General features: G+C 38.6%; 1 protein-coding gene across 6 annotated transcripts in view; it reads left to right on the top strand.

The window, feature by feature from the left end:
- Positions 1 to 17,500, top strand: part of LOC143024626 (uncharacterized) — a 109,532-nt gene that overhangs the window by 65,716 nt on the left and 26,316 nt on the right. For 2 of the 6 annotated variants that reach the window (XM_076183511.1, XM_076183510.1), the window contains exons 2-7: positions 1,783 to 3,139; positions 7,493 to 7,790; positions 7,891 to 8,042; positions 12,083 to 12,317; positions 12,513 to 12,746; positions 15,595 to 15,743. In XM_076183511.1, coding sequence (XP_076039626.1) covers positions 1,919 to 3,139; positions 7,493 to 7,790; positions 7,891 to 8,042; positions 12,083 to 12,317; positions 12,513 to 12,746; positions 15,595 to 15,743 — 2,289 coding nt within the window. In that variant the 5' untranslated portion in view covers positions 1,783 to 1,918. The remainder of the gene's footprint in view (positions 1 to 1,782; positions 3,140 to 7,492; positions 7,791 to 7,890; positions 8,043 to 12,082; positions 12,318 to 12,512; positions 12,747 to 15,594; positions 15,744 to 17,500) is intronic. The other 4 variants (XM_076183515.1, XM_076183516.1, XM_076183514.1 and 1 more) reach the window with 3 other exon arrangements.

Here is a 17,500-nt window from a genome sequence, read left to right as displayed (position 1 = left end):
ATATATATATATATATATAAATATATATATATATTTAAATATATAAAAATATATATATATATATAAATATATATAAATATATATATATATATGTAAATATATAGAAATATAAATATATATATATAAATATATGTATGTATGTATATATAAGAAAAAATTTGTTTACCATTCATTCAAATAATGAAAAGCCTTAGTAAAAATGTAGGTTTCTCCAACTATTTTGTTTATATCCTTGTCTGGTGACATGTCTTATGTGGTAATTACTCCTAGGTCCTTTTCAGAACTAACTTTCTTTACTTCCTCTGTACCAATTTTATATTGTCCTGATATTCTTTTTTTTTTTCCAAAACTATTATATTACATTTCTTAATGTTGATTTTTTTTTCCAAAAACTATTATACTACATTTCTTAATGTTGAAGTTCACTTCCCACTTTTGGCTCCATTCCCAGACTTTGTCCAGGTCTCTCTGTAGTGATTCACAGTCTTTTTCTGTACTTTCTTTAGTATTTTTGCATCATCTGCAAGGAAGTTCACATAACATTCTACATCATCCTTGTCATTTATATACAGTATATGGCAAACATTATCGGAGCCAATACTGAACCCTGTGGGACTCCACTTATTATTTCTTCCCAGTTCAAGGTATTATCTCCAAGCACCACTCTCATTTTTCTCCCATGCAAGAAATCTTCCATCCATTTCAACAATTTGTACACCTGTTGTTTCGATTTTTCTTAATAGTTTTTTGTGTGGTACTGTATCAAACACGTTTTGTAAATCCAGGAAAGCACGATCGTCCGTCCCATTCTTGCCTCACTCTGTCTGTTTCTCTCACTCTTTCTGAAGTGTAGGGAGCTCTTGAAACTGGCCTGTTGTTCTTTAGACTTGGCCCTTACTTTCAGAAAACTTGATTCTTTGGTATCTGGCTATGACAATGGATTTGATTTCTGAGTCATTCAAGAGAATATGTTGTTGTCTGAATTGTATGAATACTGGGGATTGTAAAATTATATGTATTGTGTCTGAATCTGGAACATAATTTGTCTATTTCCAGGCCAGATCTATGATAGTGTGCATTTAGTCATTGACAGATCTGTAGTGAATAATAAATATGAAAATATTTGTTGACTTGAGTTTCACTTTTAGGGAACCTATAACCCTGGAATAGTCAACAGGCACTGCTAAAGATCTTTTAAAAACATAAGACTGAAGTTTGTTTTCTTACTCTAGGTCTGTTACTGTAACTGGGTGGGAGGAATTGGAGATGTCACCAGAATTCGTATTTGGGGGGGGGTGGAATTGAGGGAATATAGTTGAATTTGTTGGGAAGAGAACTTGGGCTGGGTGCAGAGGGGAATAGGAATGGAGATGAGGGTGTTTATGAAATTTGAAGAAGGGAGAGATGATCTCTGATGTTTTTAGTACCAAAATACATTAACCATTGTTGAGCCTATCTAATGAATCTAGCAAAGAGCAATGACATTGCTATAGTGGGTATGAGGAATATTGTGCCATTGTGGGGTCTGTATAGAGGGTTGTGTGTGAGGGTGACTCCCACCATTGTTAGGTGTGCTTTGTATGTAAATGTTGGGGGCTTGTCTATTGGTTTGGTTGTTAGGATTGTGTCTTGACAGTTTATTTTGTGCATCATCAAATATAAATATGATGCTACATGTATAATATTACTGATTTGGAAAAATAAAAAGTGCAGAAAATTTTATTTTGGAAATTAATGACTTAATAACTGTGAATAGCAAAATAATGTGAGTGATATTTTCAGATATAGAATTACCGTGATATGGAGAAATTTGATTGGAAAGACATCAAAAGATTATTGTGGTGTGGGTAAATTTGATTGAAAATTTTAAGTGGACAGTGATTTTATTTAAGTGAATCATTTCTCATAATTTGGAAAAATGAATGGAATGTGGTCTGAGAGTGCCTCAGGGGAATTGGAGATGCATTTAGGGAAGGCATCAGATGACTTCCTTGTCAACCAGAATCACCTCTTGAAGCAGAAGGTGCTGCGGATTGAAATGCAGAACCTAGCACAACAAAGAAGACTTCAACTTCTGGAGAAGGCTGTACTTGAGATGAGTAATAGGTCTCCAACAGATGTTTATGATGTCAACAAACTTCCAGCTTTTAACCTTGTCCTCTCAGAGCTTGATGGTGACTCAGAACCTAAAGTGAGTGCAAAGCCGAGGAGGGTTAAGGAATCTCCTACAGTAGATGCTTTAGTAGAGAATGATGTTGCAAGTATAATGGAAGAGTTTGAACAGAATGCAAAGGAGAAGGGAGTCTTGTACGGTCTGCAGAACATGTCAGCACCATCAAATTTCAGTGATGCCTACAAGGCTTTGGATTGCACTTCTGATTTTGAAGCTGAGGACTTCTGTAATTCATCAAGTGATAAAGAAGAGTCTTCTTTGTTTAGTGATGGCCCAAATGACATATTTCTTACCCCAGCATACAGAGGGACCGAGGTTCACAGTGGCTATAAAGAATGTACAACCAGTGTTTCATATCAGCCCATTGACTTGGATCAGGATCTTCCTCAGGGTCCAAGACCAAGCTGGATAACCCCCACAGTAGTTTCCCCCATACCCAAAGCTGAATTTCTTCCCTCTACCATGAGTCCTGTAGAAGGGAATTGCAATTCATTCACATTAACAGTCCCATCTTGTATACAAAAGGGAAATAATGGGATGTGTGAACCAGTATATAAAGACAATCCATGTGATATTGAGGAGTTTCCTATGACACCAGTCACTTATGAAGATGGAGAGAAAACCAGATTTGAAAATTTTGACATGCCAAGTGCACCAGGTAGGGCTGTGGCAAATTTGTCAACTTCACCATATTTACCCTTTCGCATGCAGAGTCCAAGACCATTTGTGAGACATGTACCAATGTCTGTGTCATCAGACTCTCCTTATAGGCTGAGCAGTCCCAGCCACAGCATCTCTGGCACAAGTACAAACCACAGTTGGCAAGGGAGCCATGTCCCACACAACCAGTACCACTCCCACCTCAGCAGCCCAAGACTTAATTCAGTGCAACAGTGGTTTCGGGAAGCTCATCTTCCTCTCCTGTCACCCTTACCGGAGAGTCTGTGTGGAGATACAGAGTCACAGGTATGAAAATGGGACTCAATGTTTAAACTTGGTACTTTGTTTTTATAGAGGGTTCTTGTACTCATATTTGGGGCACCAATTATCAGGCATGTCTTTGTTTCAGCCAACTTGACCCTTTGGTTCTCTGCAGTTGAATGAAATCATCTGGCACTAGCCAGAATAGAATTCAAAAGTGAGACAGTGGTCTTGAATGGGTTGTCATTTTTTTGTGTTGTAAGAAAATATACTTGATAAATCTAATTAGCTTGTTAGGCAATTTTATAGAATACACAACTACAACCAGGACATTAATGAAACTATTAAATTAGTCTCTCTCTCTCTCTCTCTCTCTCTCTCTCTCTCTCTCTCTCTCTCTCTCTCTCTCTCTCTCTCTCTCTCTCTCTCTCTCTCTCTCTCTCTCTCTCTCTCTCTCTCTCTCTCTCTCTCTCTCTCTCTCTCTCTCTCTCTCTCTCTCTCTCTCTCTCTCTCTCTCTCTCTCTCTCTCTCTCTCACACGCACCCACATGCACGAAGGAAATGGACTCAAAAGTGGGAAGTGAAGTTTAGTATCAAGAAATGTAGCATAATGGAGTTTGGAAAAAGTAAAAACAGAATTTCAAAAAACTATAAAATTGGTGAAGAAGAAATAAAAAAAGTGTACTCAGAAAGGGACCTTGGAGTAATAATCAGCAAAGATATAACACCGGATAAACATAAACAAAATACTCGGAGAAACCTTCAACCTTAATAGCTTGAAGGTCAATGAAAGTGGCATTTTACTATTTGGATGAAGAAATTATTAAAAAAGATATTAGTTACATTGATTAGAACAAAACTAGAATATGCAGTGACACTATGGACACCCAGTACTAAAAAGATAAGGAAATTAGAAAGAATACAGAGAGCAACGACAAAGTTGGCACCAGTTCTTTCCAAATTAACATATGAACAAAGATTATCGAAATTGGAACTACAAACACCGGAGCAGAGAAGAGAAAGAGGTGATCTACTGACTATAGAATCATGAAAGGAATGGAAATCCTTGATAGGAATGATTTACTAAAAAATGTCAATGAAAAAACAAGAGGTCATGGAAAGAAACTCAAAAAAGATAACTATAGAAAAGATCTGAAAAAAAAAGCTTCCCACACAGAGTGCTGGATATCTGGAATAACTTATATAAAGAAACAGTGTGCAAATACTATTCAAAATTTTAAGAAAAAACTTGATGCTGAAAGATACAAAGACCACCACGAGCATAGTTCCCTTCCTGTGTAATACAACTAGGTACAGTAAATACAACTAGGTAACTACATGCATGCAAACTAGGATAAATACAACTAGGTAAATAAATACACACACACAAAATTATTTTAGTTTCTTGGATTTTTCTGATAGAGATGGGAAGCTGCATGTGGTCGTCCTTCAGTACTGGATGTTAGAGAGAAGCATCTTTCTACGGCTTGTCTTCAGATCCCACCAACACTTGTCTCGAAGATCTCTTATCTTCCACTATCTTTTCTCCTATTCTTTACAAAGAGCTGATAACTGGTGGCTGCTCCCATTCTCTTCTTTCTTTTCCTTCTTGCTTCTCCTCTTCCTTCTTCTTTTCTTACTACTTGTTTCCTCTTACTAATTTTCCTCTTCCCCCTACCCCTTATTGTCATAGAAACATATGCAGACAGTCCAACATTTTTATCTGGAGAGATCAGTGCAAAGGGGTTGAGGGTCATTACTGATTACTATGGTGCTGTGAGTTTCTTGTCACTGAAACTTTAGGCAACTATTATTATTATTTACAAAGTTGAAATGAGAAATGTGGAGCATAGAATGCTAAGATGGTTTGGGCATATGGAAAGAATGAATAAGGAAAGACTAGTAAGAAGAGTGTGGAAAGCAGAAACAGATGAAGGACCTTAGGGAGAGGATTGGGAGTGGGGTGAAAGGGACAGGGCAAAAGATAGGTGTGAATGAAGACTGAATGGATGTAGCAGGAGACAGATATGACTTCTTCCATGAGAAACTATTGGAAGAACAAAGAATAGTATTTTAGGTGGGTTTGGGTTAGGTGTTGGGTGGCTGTATGCGTTGACTTGACCACTCCCAAAATTTATAAGGGGAAGAGTTTTTTATATGTATGAAAAGTGAACCTCCACCTGTCTTTGACTCACCATGTGCAACCCTGCATATCTACAACTTTTCCCATGGAACGTATTTGTGATTCTCCCACAATGCTAGTACTTGAAACATTATTTTTTCCCCCCTTATTGGACATTAAAGAATATTATTACTTAATTATAATTATACATATATTAGTTAAGAACAAGCAAAATAGCAATAAACAGTACATAAACTAATATGAAATTTAAATACAGTATAAACAATCAATATGTGGCATGGGATGCCAGTATCTCCAACATCAATGTTTCTGGCCAAACTACAGTGATACCTTGAGATATGAAATTAATTCATTCCATGACCGCCATCGTATGTCAAAAAAATCGTATATCAAAACAATTATTCCCATTTAAATTAATGGAAATAGAATTAATCCATTCCAGTGATATGAAATTACCCCAAAACAAACTTAAATTACACAAAACAAGCACAATTTATAGATAAATATATGAGTAATAACACTCACAATGATAAAATAATAAATAACAATGATAAATGTTATCATATATCATGGAGATGGGTGATAATGGCAAATGGAGCTGCATCACGTTTATGGTCTTGGAAGATAGCAATAGCCTGTTCTGAGATTATTGTTTTCATCACAGTCACCAGTCAACTCCTCAATCCATATTAAAAGAAGGCACTCCATCTCATAATGTAGGTCTGTTCTAAGCTTCAAAATAATGGTGATGCCTTTGGAAGGCTGCATCATCTTTATTGCTTCTTTCTGCTTAATGATCGTGGATATTGTTGATGCATTGTGTTCATATTCTTTTGCTAAGTCACCTGCACACCACACTCATGTGGTGTGCACTATCCTTGTCCTTACCTTTGGGACCCATGATTATGCACAGAAATCAAAATAATAATACACAAAACAGACACAGACACGACAAACAAACAGCGAAGATGTAAATGAGAAGACAACACACAAACTGAAGTGTTGGGAATTGTCAGGAACCGAGTGAACAGTCTGCCACCTACTGCTTGTGGTTCAAATTATCGCACATCACATCATATCTCAAAATTTTCATCGTATGTTAGGGTGTAAATGAAAAAAAAATTACATCTTATCTCAAAATTTTCGTACGTTAGGGCGATCATATCTCAAGGTATCAGTGTATTGGCTGACAAGCTGAGAGTAGTCATTCGGGGTGCAAAATTAATCCAAGCTTTCATTATTGGTGGGTTCAGGTCTGTCTTACTGTAATTTATAAAAGAAAATATATATACAGTGTATTAAAAAGAAAAAATGGAGTTAACATTTATTTATATCATAAAACAGTATAAAAGAAATAAAACAAGGTTTGTACTATTAAAATGGTATTCTAAGTAATTTTTAAAAGGTGCATCCTCTCCGTGATATTTTGCTATTCACAAGGGGCGCTGGAACCTAACCCTTGTGAATAATGGGGGATCACTGTATGTTGGTATTATTTTTATTATTATTAGTGATAACATGAATACTTTTGATACTACTTATACTAATAAATATATTAGTATTATTAAAAGGAACAAGGAAGAGAGTGCAAAAGATGGGAGTGAATGGAAAGTGGCTGTAAATGGATGAGATGTCACAACCAGAAGAGATGATCTTGTCTGCTAGATATTTTCTTGAGTAATTGAAGGGGGAGCTGCCATATAATGAAGCAGTTGGAAGGGGGGGGGAGGAGGAAACCAGTTCTGGCTGTTGAGCCCTGCTGTAGAAGTGCTGTCACATCTTGTGTTGTCACTGACCCTAGCAGTGTGGTGGGGGAGTGATGACCCTTCATCCTTAAGGAACAATGAATAAATTTTTGGATGTATGTAGGGTGGGTATATACTTTGAATCGGTCATCCTCTTGTAAGGGGTAAAAGGCCCTTTAGTATACACCTAGGTCTCTGAATCCAACACTTGCCAACCGCCAATAGTGTGGACATTTGGGCCCAGGACAAAAACCCACTTGGGGAACTGGTGGTGTTTTATGTCTTGTGCCCAGGACAAAAACCTACTTTAGGAAGTGGTTCAAGACATAAAACACCACCAGTTTCCAAAGTGATTTAATGATCTGGGCCCAAATGGTGGTTGGCAAGTGTTGGATTAAGAGACCTAGGTGTATGTATAAAATTAGTTCTTGATTCTCACTGATATATGATACAGATGTTTGGAGTTCACTTCAGGTTAGTTGGTATGATAACTTAATCAATTTAATTTCAGGGTTCAGATGAAGAGGACATGGTGGTAGATGAAGCAGTAACAATGTCCATGGTGGTGAAACGGGAGAGGTCAGAGTCTGTAAGCTCCCTGACTGGACTTTGCATGCCTCCTGACCTCATCATTGATAACTCCCGTCAACGTGCACGTAGCCAAGAACAGAAACCTGAATTGAATGACAGTATAAGTGTCAAGGTTGAAGAAGCTGCTTGGGAGTTCACTAGCAATGAAGGGGATTCACTGTTGGCAGAATCACCAAAGCTTTCAGAGGTCCCAGTCACTCCAATCAAAACAAACTCTGGTAAGCATTGTGTCGAATAAGATTTAAAAGATACTTGTGTCAAGCATTTTGCTCTGTGTTGTGTTTAGTAATTTTCTACACATGATTGACTGCTTTCCAGATGAAGCTGTTGATATGCTTCAGGTGACAAACGAAGGAGGAGGAACTTCAAAGGTGAGTGTTGTCACTTGCAAAACAAGCTCTTCTTCCCCTGCCCTGGGTGGGGCAGCATTCAGGTCTAAAACCATCACGCGTCTCACACTTCCTGCTAAGGTGAGAGGGTGTTGGTTGATGAAGGCTTACAGAACATGTGCATGACTGTGGGTGGCATTTGTAAACATAGTCAAATGTAGATTGCAGAATCATGAGAGTGAATCTTGAATTATTCAGATTCATTAACTCCTTTAGGTCAAGGGCCTGTCCCAAGTTGAATTGGGCATTAGCCAGAACAAAATTTGTAATGGTGCCATCTCAGCAAAAGGGTTAAGTAAGATGAAACCTTCAGCAAAGAGTCCTTGCCATAAGCTGAATAGAATCATAAGGCTTTAGTTGGAACACGATTTGTAAAGGTGGAAGGTGGATGAAGGGGATAAGGACCATGTATGAAGTATAAGGTATTTTTTAATTCTAAAAACAGAATTGGAAAAAACATTGGAAGAGACGTTGGGAAAACCTTTAGTTGAATAGTTGAGGTTAGTTAATTCAAAATGGACTTTCTATAAATGCGTCACCACAGTAAAATGCAGACATTATTTTTGGAATTGTCAAACTTAGTTATGCCAAAATGTAAGTGATTTGGATGTGACAGTTTGAGAATTTAAAAGGATTTTTATGTAGGTGTTTTGTAGGGGTGTGTATATCTATTTTATGATTAATTTTGACCATCTTAGTTGTAAATTGTTTAGCCCATAAAGGAATGCAGTGTTTTCACATTTTGCCCAAGGAATGCAAAAACAACTGAAAGAAAACAAGTTTTTTGGAGGACACTAAGAGAAGTCACATCGGTCCTAAAGCAGCAGACAGAAACTGTTTGCATTAGCCTTGAAAGGTTAACACTTTGGCTGGTCAATTAAACATGTCTCATCACACCCAAAAGTGGGTTGGGTGTTGCCAGTACCAGCAATCATAAATGTTTATCATCTAACCTTTTGTTGTTATTATTGTTACTTTGTATTTATTTATTTATTTGTTTATTTATGTGCTTATTGATTTTGCTGCATTTTTCATTTTGTAGGAAATTGTTCACAGTAGATTTTTCTATAAGGATATACTCATATAAAGTTGAATAGACTAACAGTATCACTGGTATTATAAAAGAATGTCGTGTCATGTAAAAAAAAAAGTAAAAGTTTGCATTGTTGTATTTTTTTTGTGATATTTTTGGTGCTATTTTATTTTATTCTCTGTTCACAAGTGATTGTTCTACAATACTGTACAATACTCCCTCCTCTCCTTCCTCTCTCCCTCCACTTTCTCTCATCTTTCCTTCCTCTCTACCTCTCTACCTCCTCTCTACCTTCCCTCCCTCTCCCTTCCCTCCCTCTCCCTCCTCTCTCCTTCATCTCTCCCCCCCCCCCCCCCTCTCTCTCTCTCTCTCTCTCTCTCTCTCTCTCTCTCTCTCTCTCTCTCTCTCTCTCTCTCTCTCTCTCTCTCTCTCTCTCTCTCTCTCTCTCTCTCTCTCTCTCTCTCTCTCTCTCTCTCTCTCTCTCTCTCTCTCTCTCTCTCTCTCTCTCTCTCTCTCTCTCTCTCTCTCTCTCTCTCTCTCTCTCTCTATGCCCTCTACGCCCTCTACTATGTCTCTCTCTACTCTTTACGTTCTCCACTCTCTCTCTACTCTTTACGTTCTCCACTCTCTCTCTACTCTTTACGTTCTCCACTCTCTCTCTACTCTTTACGTTCTCCACTCTCTCTCTACTCTTTACGTTCTCCACTCTCTCTCTACTCTTTACGTTCTCCACTCTCTCTCTACTCTTTACGTTCTCCACTCTCTCTCTACTCTTTACGTTCTCCACTCTCTCTCTACTCTTTACGTTCTCCACTCTCTCTGTACTCTCTCTCTACTCTCTCTCTATTCTCTCTCTCTATTCTCTCTCTGTCCTCTGTCCTGTCCCCCCCCCCCCTCTCTCTCTCTCTCTCTCTCTCTCTCTCTCTCTCTCTCTCTCTCTCTCTCTCTCTCTCTCTCTCTCTCTCTCTCTCTCTCTCTCTCTCTCTCTCTCTCTCTCTCTCTCTCTCTCTCTCTCTCTCTCTCTCTCTCTCTCTCTCTCTCTCTCTCTCATATTTATTGCACATTTCATACATAAAGCTTACTGTCAGCAACTGTTCCACTTCTACCATTTTCAGTGGTTCACTCTTGCAGTCTTGAAATTCCCACCAATCACCCTAGTACAACCACTCCTCGTTTAACGACGACAATTGGGACCAGCACGCCGTCGTTAACCGAATTGGTCGTTAAGCGAAAGTGTATACATATATGTACATGTACTGTATGTACAATGTCCAGCAATACATGTATCTTTATTTTTGTGTATTTTCCCTCTTTTATACAGTACATTAAAGCTTTATTTACTATATACGGTGGTTAGGTTCCTGAAATTACCGTATATGACCAAATCCGCGTATGCTGACATTCCATATTGAATACTGGGGTATTTTTTTTTAGTTTCGACCATGGGCGCAATATAGCAATAGAAAATTAATTATTAATTTTGTAAATTAAAATGTATCAACGTAATATGCAATTTTGTGGGCGGAAATGAAAGTAAAAAAATACCATGCTACAAGAAAATATGCGAATGAACGAAGTCGGTAGCATAGGATTAGGACTCCATCTTGTCGTCTGCCAACGTCTCTCACGACAACGAGAATGAGGACGAGCCGGATGACATTTAATTTGCAGGTAATGATTTATCAAACACAGGTCAGGTTAGTTTAGTTTAGGTTAGACGAATTCAACATCCTTTTATTTCTTCGACATCGGCATCTATCATAACAAACATGGTGTACCATTCGTCCGACATGACTTCGTTACTTACGAAATTTGTTTTAGCACCTTTTTTTTTTGTATTTCCGCTCACAAAATTGCATATTACTTTGATACATTATAATTTACAAAATAATTTTCTATTGCTATATTGCGCCCATGGTCGAAACTAAAAATTTACCACTACCGGTATATACTGTACCCCAGGTAGTTTTTGCAGCTTGCAGGATGGTAATGTAGACCTAAGCTTCAGAACACCTTACCTCACAGGTAATATCCATCGTACAAGTTCATTTATAACATCATACAAATTTGCCTCAGCCAACTTAATTATCGTACACGACGTCGTAACTTCGGGAGATTTACGTTAAACGAATGTCATAAAGCCCGTCGTAACTCCGCGTCATCGCTAACCGAGTAGGTCGTTAAACGAGGAGTACCTGTATTTACCTTCCATACCACCTCAAACTCACTTTCTTAAATCTTTATCATAACACAAGCTCTACTATGCTATAATTTTTTTTGACTACTTTCAACAGCTTCCTCTAATCCTGTGCATCTGGATTGCACCCCACATTGCCCTCTGTCAACCCTGGCATATGCCTGCTTCAAATCCTCAAAAGCCCAAAAAGACATCATAATCTTTTGCCAAGAATTTATTGCATACCTGCCTTAGTATGAGAATTTTATCTGTGCCCCCACTTCCACTCATATATACCCATACTGTTCTTCCCAAGGTTCCCCTCCTAATCCTCTCAGTTAACACCCTTCCATATGCCTTTTGAACCATACTTATCAAACTGATCTCTCTAAAGCTAATACATTAATCTTTGTCCTTCTTTTGTATAGTGGAACTATAAAAGCATGCTTCCAGTCGTCTGACACATTCCCCTCTCTTAGGCACATGTTGAAAAACTTTATTAGCCAGTTCAGTATAACTTCCTCCCTTTGTCAGACATTTCATGTGACAATTTAACCCAGGTGCCGCTGACTGGGTTAGCATTGCTACTTGCTGTGGAGGTGGAGGTGATGACAGTTCTAACCGTGCTGCCAGCAAGTTGGACTAAGAACATGGTTCATTAAATTTCACACTACAAAGTCCTCTGTAAGGGGCGCCAACCTAGCCTCTGGATAGGGGGAGTTTGCAGTGTTAAACTGAATTATTGTTGCCATGGAAAAATGTAATTTTAGGAAAGGGATTAGAAATAAAATTTTCTTGTTAAAGTTTTTTTGGTAGTAATCTATGGTAACTCATTGTATTGTGTATTCCATCACAGGTTTTTATCGGTGACATCTTGAGGTTGATATTAACTTGAAACCAAATGTATTTCAGGTAAAGTCTGTGCAAGCTATACCAGGTAACAAGACCCTGAAAATTGATGGCAAAGATGTTAAGTTACCAGCTGGTTCAATTATTCTTGCGGTTGTGAATGAATCAGGATCATTGGTCCCTCTTCCTCAGTTGCCAGTAACTCCTCAGCCCAAGGTAGTGGCCAGTGAAGAAGTAACATGTGGAGTTCTTCAAGAAGAGGAAGTCGATGTTGAAACAATTGGGGAAAATACACCAGGTAAGAGGCAAATTGTAATTATATTTAATGAATACCATTGGTATTATGAAGTGGGAGATCAGTTTGTATTTGAAATCTGGATTTTTGTTTAAGTTGAATAGGTATTGAAATTAAATTTACACAACTACATCATCGTTATTTTTGCATGTATTGCACAAAATTTTACACTAATTACATGTGATATATTTTATTCAGTGCTAGAAGCGGGTGACTTGGACAGCCTCTTGGCACAGTTTGAAGCCTCAGAAGCAGTTAATGGCAACACAGGGTCCACACCAGTAACCACAAAAGATGCAGAACCCTCTAATGTGATACAAAGGAACAAATTGCAGACTAGTGGGCCTCAGAAGCGGATGACAGCCCCTACATCTCCTACTCACCAAAAGATCAAAGATGCTTTACCTAAAGAAATTATAGAAAAAATAAGAGGTAAGAATGTATTGAAATATAGTGGGAGCATGTCATTACCAGGTATTGAAGTTTTGGAGTAATTTTATTTTTGGGGAGGTGAGGAGGAGAACGGGGGTGGTAAGGGAATTGGGAGATAGGGTGAATGAAAGAGTATTGGGATGGTTTGGACACATGGAAAGATAGGGTGAATGAAAGAGTATTGGGATGGTTTGGACACATGGAAAGAATGAGTGAAGAAAGACTAGTAAAAGAGATATGGAAGGCAGATGTGGAGGGAGTGAACATGAGGGGGTGACCTAGGATGAGATGGATGGATGGGGGTAAAAGGGGCTTTGGGGAAGAGGGGAATGTCTGTTGAGGAAGGATGGGAGAGGACAGAGAACAGGGGTGAATGGAGAATGGTTGTATATGAATGATGTTGTGGTACATGAGGTGGAATGGGTTGGGGATGGGGGGTGAGGTAGTATTTGTGAGAAAAACTGATGCAGCCCGAAGGGATTTCTCCCCATCTCCTTTTCTGCATAAGGGGATGGAGAGAGGGGGTCGCCGAATTAATGAAGCAGCCTTGCTGTGGATGTGCTGTGTCTTGCGACACTACTTCTGACCCAGGGCAGTGGACAAGATGCAGGGATGACCTGTCATCCAGGAAGTGCCAAGATAAGAGGAAGGGTAGAGTGTGGAGGGGAATGGAGTGTTTTGGGGATGGAATGGGTGGGAATGGTTTTTATGCCTTTGTTTTTTGGCTACCTCCCTTGTAAGGGGTAAAAAGCCTTGGTATATGCATGTATGTATGTATGTATGTATGTACAAAAAAAAAGTTAGGTGTAATAGTAGATATTACTAATTGTGTACACATATAAAGTACAGAAGAAGCAATCCCATAAAGGAGATGACATTTGTAACACTAGTGCTTATATATATATATATATATATATATCTATCTATCTATCTATCTATCTATCTATCATTAAAAGTGATGGCAAGTTGTGCACTTATTACACTCCCAAACTCAAACTCGCCCCTTCCTATCAATTTAGCTTCATTCATTGCCAACACATTTATCTTTCTTCTCACAAATATACTGCCAATCTCCTCCCTTTTACTCTCATCTGTACTACAACCATACCTAGTTGTATCTTACGGGAAGGGAAGATTTGCTAGTGGTGTCCCATCTTTGTATCTCAGTGTCTAGTTTGTTCTTAAATTCATGTATGGTTTTTATAAACACTATTGTTTTGTCCAATTTGTTCTAGATGTCTACCACTCTGTATGGATTTTTTTTTTTTTTTTTTTTTTTTTTTTCTCCCTCGTGTCCTCTTCTATTTTTCTTGTCTCAGATTAGTAAGTCCTTTCTGTTAAGGACTTCCATGCCTTTCATGATTCTGTAGATGGTCAGTAGGTTGCCTCTTTCTCTTCTTTGTTCCATACATACATATACCAAAGGCTTTTTCCCCTTTATAAGGGACGTAGCCAAAAAACAAAGGCATAAAAACCATTCCCACCCATTCCGTACCCAATACACTCCACTCCCCTCCACCCTCCTCCCTCCCTCCCATTGGATTTTCTTCTTTGTTCCAAAGTCAGTAATTTCAATTTAGCCACTCTCTCCTCATATGACAGGTTTGAAAGTCCTGGGAGTATTTTCTTGGTTGCTCTCTAGATTCTTTCAATTTTCCTTATATTCATTGTGGTACTGGGTGACCATAGTGTCATAGCATATTCCAGAGTAGGCCTTATTAGTGTGACTAATATTTTTTAACCATTTCTTTGTCTAAATAGGTAAAATCCACCTTTATTGATCTTAACAAGTTGTAGAATTCTCCAACACAACAATTTTGTTTATTTGTTTATCAGGGGACAACTCATACATACATACATACATATACCAAGGCTTTTTTTTACTTCCAGGTCTTTTTCAGATCCCACTTTCTTCACTTCCTTTGTTCCAATTGTATATTGTCCTGATATTATTATTATTATTATTTTCTGAACTCCATTATGCTACATTTCTTAATGTTGAAGTCTACTTCCCACTTCTGACTCCATTTCTAAATCTTGTTTAGGTATCTGTAAAGTCACATTACCCTTGGATCAGGGTGTATATGAGCTCTCAGCTCTTATCTGGGAGGGTAGTAGCTATCGATTAAGAGTCCAGCAAGTGATCCAAATCATGGTGAATCACATATTACTTTCTTATTTATCATGTCTCCAACTTAGTTTATATCCTTATTTTCTAATTATACTTGAGTTAATCCAAGTACTGCTCTAATCAATAGATTGCTGTCTCATATTTCACATAGTGGAAAACTTGCAGCTCCAAAATGGTTGGCAACACTTGGAACCTTCCACAGATTTCCAGAAAGAAACTTTGGACTATTGTCTTTGTTGTGTCATTGGGGGACTATATCTGTACCATTGGCAGAAAGTGGTAGGAAGAGGAGAGCAGTCACTCGTTGTTAGCTTCCCATGTGTGAAAAAAGCGTAAGAAATACAGTTAAACTAATAGAGAGAGATCTTGGGCACAGTCTATAGACCAAGTGTCAGCCTGTTAGAGCTGCACCTCCTGATAGAGGTGATGAGGGTGACAGGACAGGTTTTGAAAAGGGGCAACTTCACTATCCATGTTGCACCACCACATGCAGGTACCCATCATTGGTCCTTGTATTGTTCCAACTTGGGCTTTATCACCTTCTAAGCTATTCCAAATATTCATGCATTTGTATGGAAAACTATTTCCTTGCATCCTTTAAACATAGTGTTTCTCAGTTACTTCTCATGACCTCTTAAAGCCCTTCCATCCTAAATCAAGAGATATCTTCTGTATTGTGTCTGTTTGTAAAGACTTATTTCATTTATCATCTTTCAGCATCAACCAAACGGAAGAGTACTCAGATTCTAACAGAGCCTTTGATGGTGCGTAAAGGTCGAGCTGTGCGGGCGCAGGATGTTATGGCAGCAAACAACAAAGGCAAGAACAGCCGTAACCACTCCACAAATGCTTCACAGTCACAACAGGTAAATTGATAGGTTTCTTGTGTTCCTAGTTAATTTTGCATAGCATTTCATAGTTTTTCACTAAGTCCTCAGTGATATTGCTTACTCCTTAATAGTGTGAATCAAAGAAATACCCAGTGGTCTGATTAAATAGTCATCCACTCCTTTAAGACAGTTCCACAAGTCCTTGGTGATGGTGCTTACTCCTTACTAGTGTGAATCAAAAAATACCCAGTGGTCTGATTATATAGTTGACCACTCCCTGAAGACAAACTTTGAAATACTTGGCCTCAGATGTGATGTAATCATTACCTGCACCCCACACATAAAACGTTATAGTAAACATATTGAGAATAGGATTTGGACAGCAGAAAGAGACACTAGCTTTTTTATTTACTCACATGAGCTACACTAAACTATGCAATCACAGCTTAGTATACAACAATGACAAAGGGATCAAACAAATGACTCAAAGCATAACTTTAGAAATAATAGCTGGCTGCACTAAACACCAATAGAACATTACACTTGGAAATGGAAATCCTTCTAAGATAGTACACAGTTCTGTGCAAGAATCCTTGATCCCACCCACCCCTTAAACTAACATTACACAAACACTGCCCATCAAATGCAGATAAAACAATTCTAGCAGTACATACATACATACATATACCAAGGCTTTTTCCCCCTTACGAGGGAGGTAGCCAAAAAGGGAAAGGCATAAAAACACTCCCACCCATTTCATCCCTAAATACACTCCACACCCCTCCCACCCTCCCTCTCATCTGAGCACCTCCTGGATGACGGGTCATCCCTGCACCCTGCCCACCGCCCTGGGTCAGAAGCAGTAGTCTATACAAATATTTACAATTTCCTACTCCCAGTATCTCATGTTCATACAGAAGTGTACACACTCGGATCACTAAACAACCACTCCATAATAGGCTTCTAAATTCTAGATTGCATCAAACTCCCTGAGGAAACAACCCCAACAGAGAATCATCCCCAAGAGAAAGAATTGCACTGATACTTTTGCATTCAGGTCACTGTCCTACACTAAGGCAGTGTCAACACACATTTGGCTTGGCAACACTCCAATGACATTAGATGCAGCCACAGTACAGGGCACCTATATTCATTCGTTTGAGCTTCTCTAATGATTTTTTTATGAGTGGATGAGGGAGAAGGGTTTCATTTAATGAAGTACATACATATATATACCAAGGCTTTTTCCCCCTTACAAGGGAGGTAGCCAAAAAGAAAAAGGCATAAAATCATTCCCACCCATTCCATCCCTAAATACACTCCACTCCCCTCCATCCTCCCTCCCATCTTAGCACCTCATGGATGAAAACAATTTAATGAAGTGGCTGGGGTAAATCAGCTTCAGCTGTTGGGCCCTGCTGTGGACATGGTGTGTCTTGCAGAATTGCTCCTGACTTGGTAGTGGGTGGGAGACAGGGGGCTCTTTATCCACAAAGGAAAACAAATTAGTGTTGGATAGGTGTGGGTTCTTACTAGATATGAATTTTTTGTTCTGTGGTGCTTATGTTTAGTGGTTGTTGGTGCGTCACCAAATTTGATACCTGTATAACAGCCCACTGCCTATATTACACAAAAATCAAAGATGGGTCACTAAGAGCATAGCTCCCCTTCCTGTATAATACATCTAGGTAAATAAATACTTTGATCAATAAACAGCCCTTTCAAGATAAAATACTTTGATCAATAAACAGCCCTTTCAAGACAGACCACAAACCTTGGAATTCCAACATGGA

The sequence above is a fragment of the Oratosquilla oratoria genome, chromosome 4 (assembly GCF_046742065.1).
Source record: "Oratosquilla oratoria isolate Oo_2021 chromosome 4, ASM4674206v1, whole genome shotgun sequence".
In the NCBI taxonomy this organism is placed as follows: domain Eukaryota; kingdom Metazoa; phylum Arthropoda; class Malacostraca; order Stomatopoda; family Squillidae; genus Oratosquilla; species Oratosquilla oratoria.
This window is presented reverse-complemented; position numbering and strand designations above follow the sequence as displayed.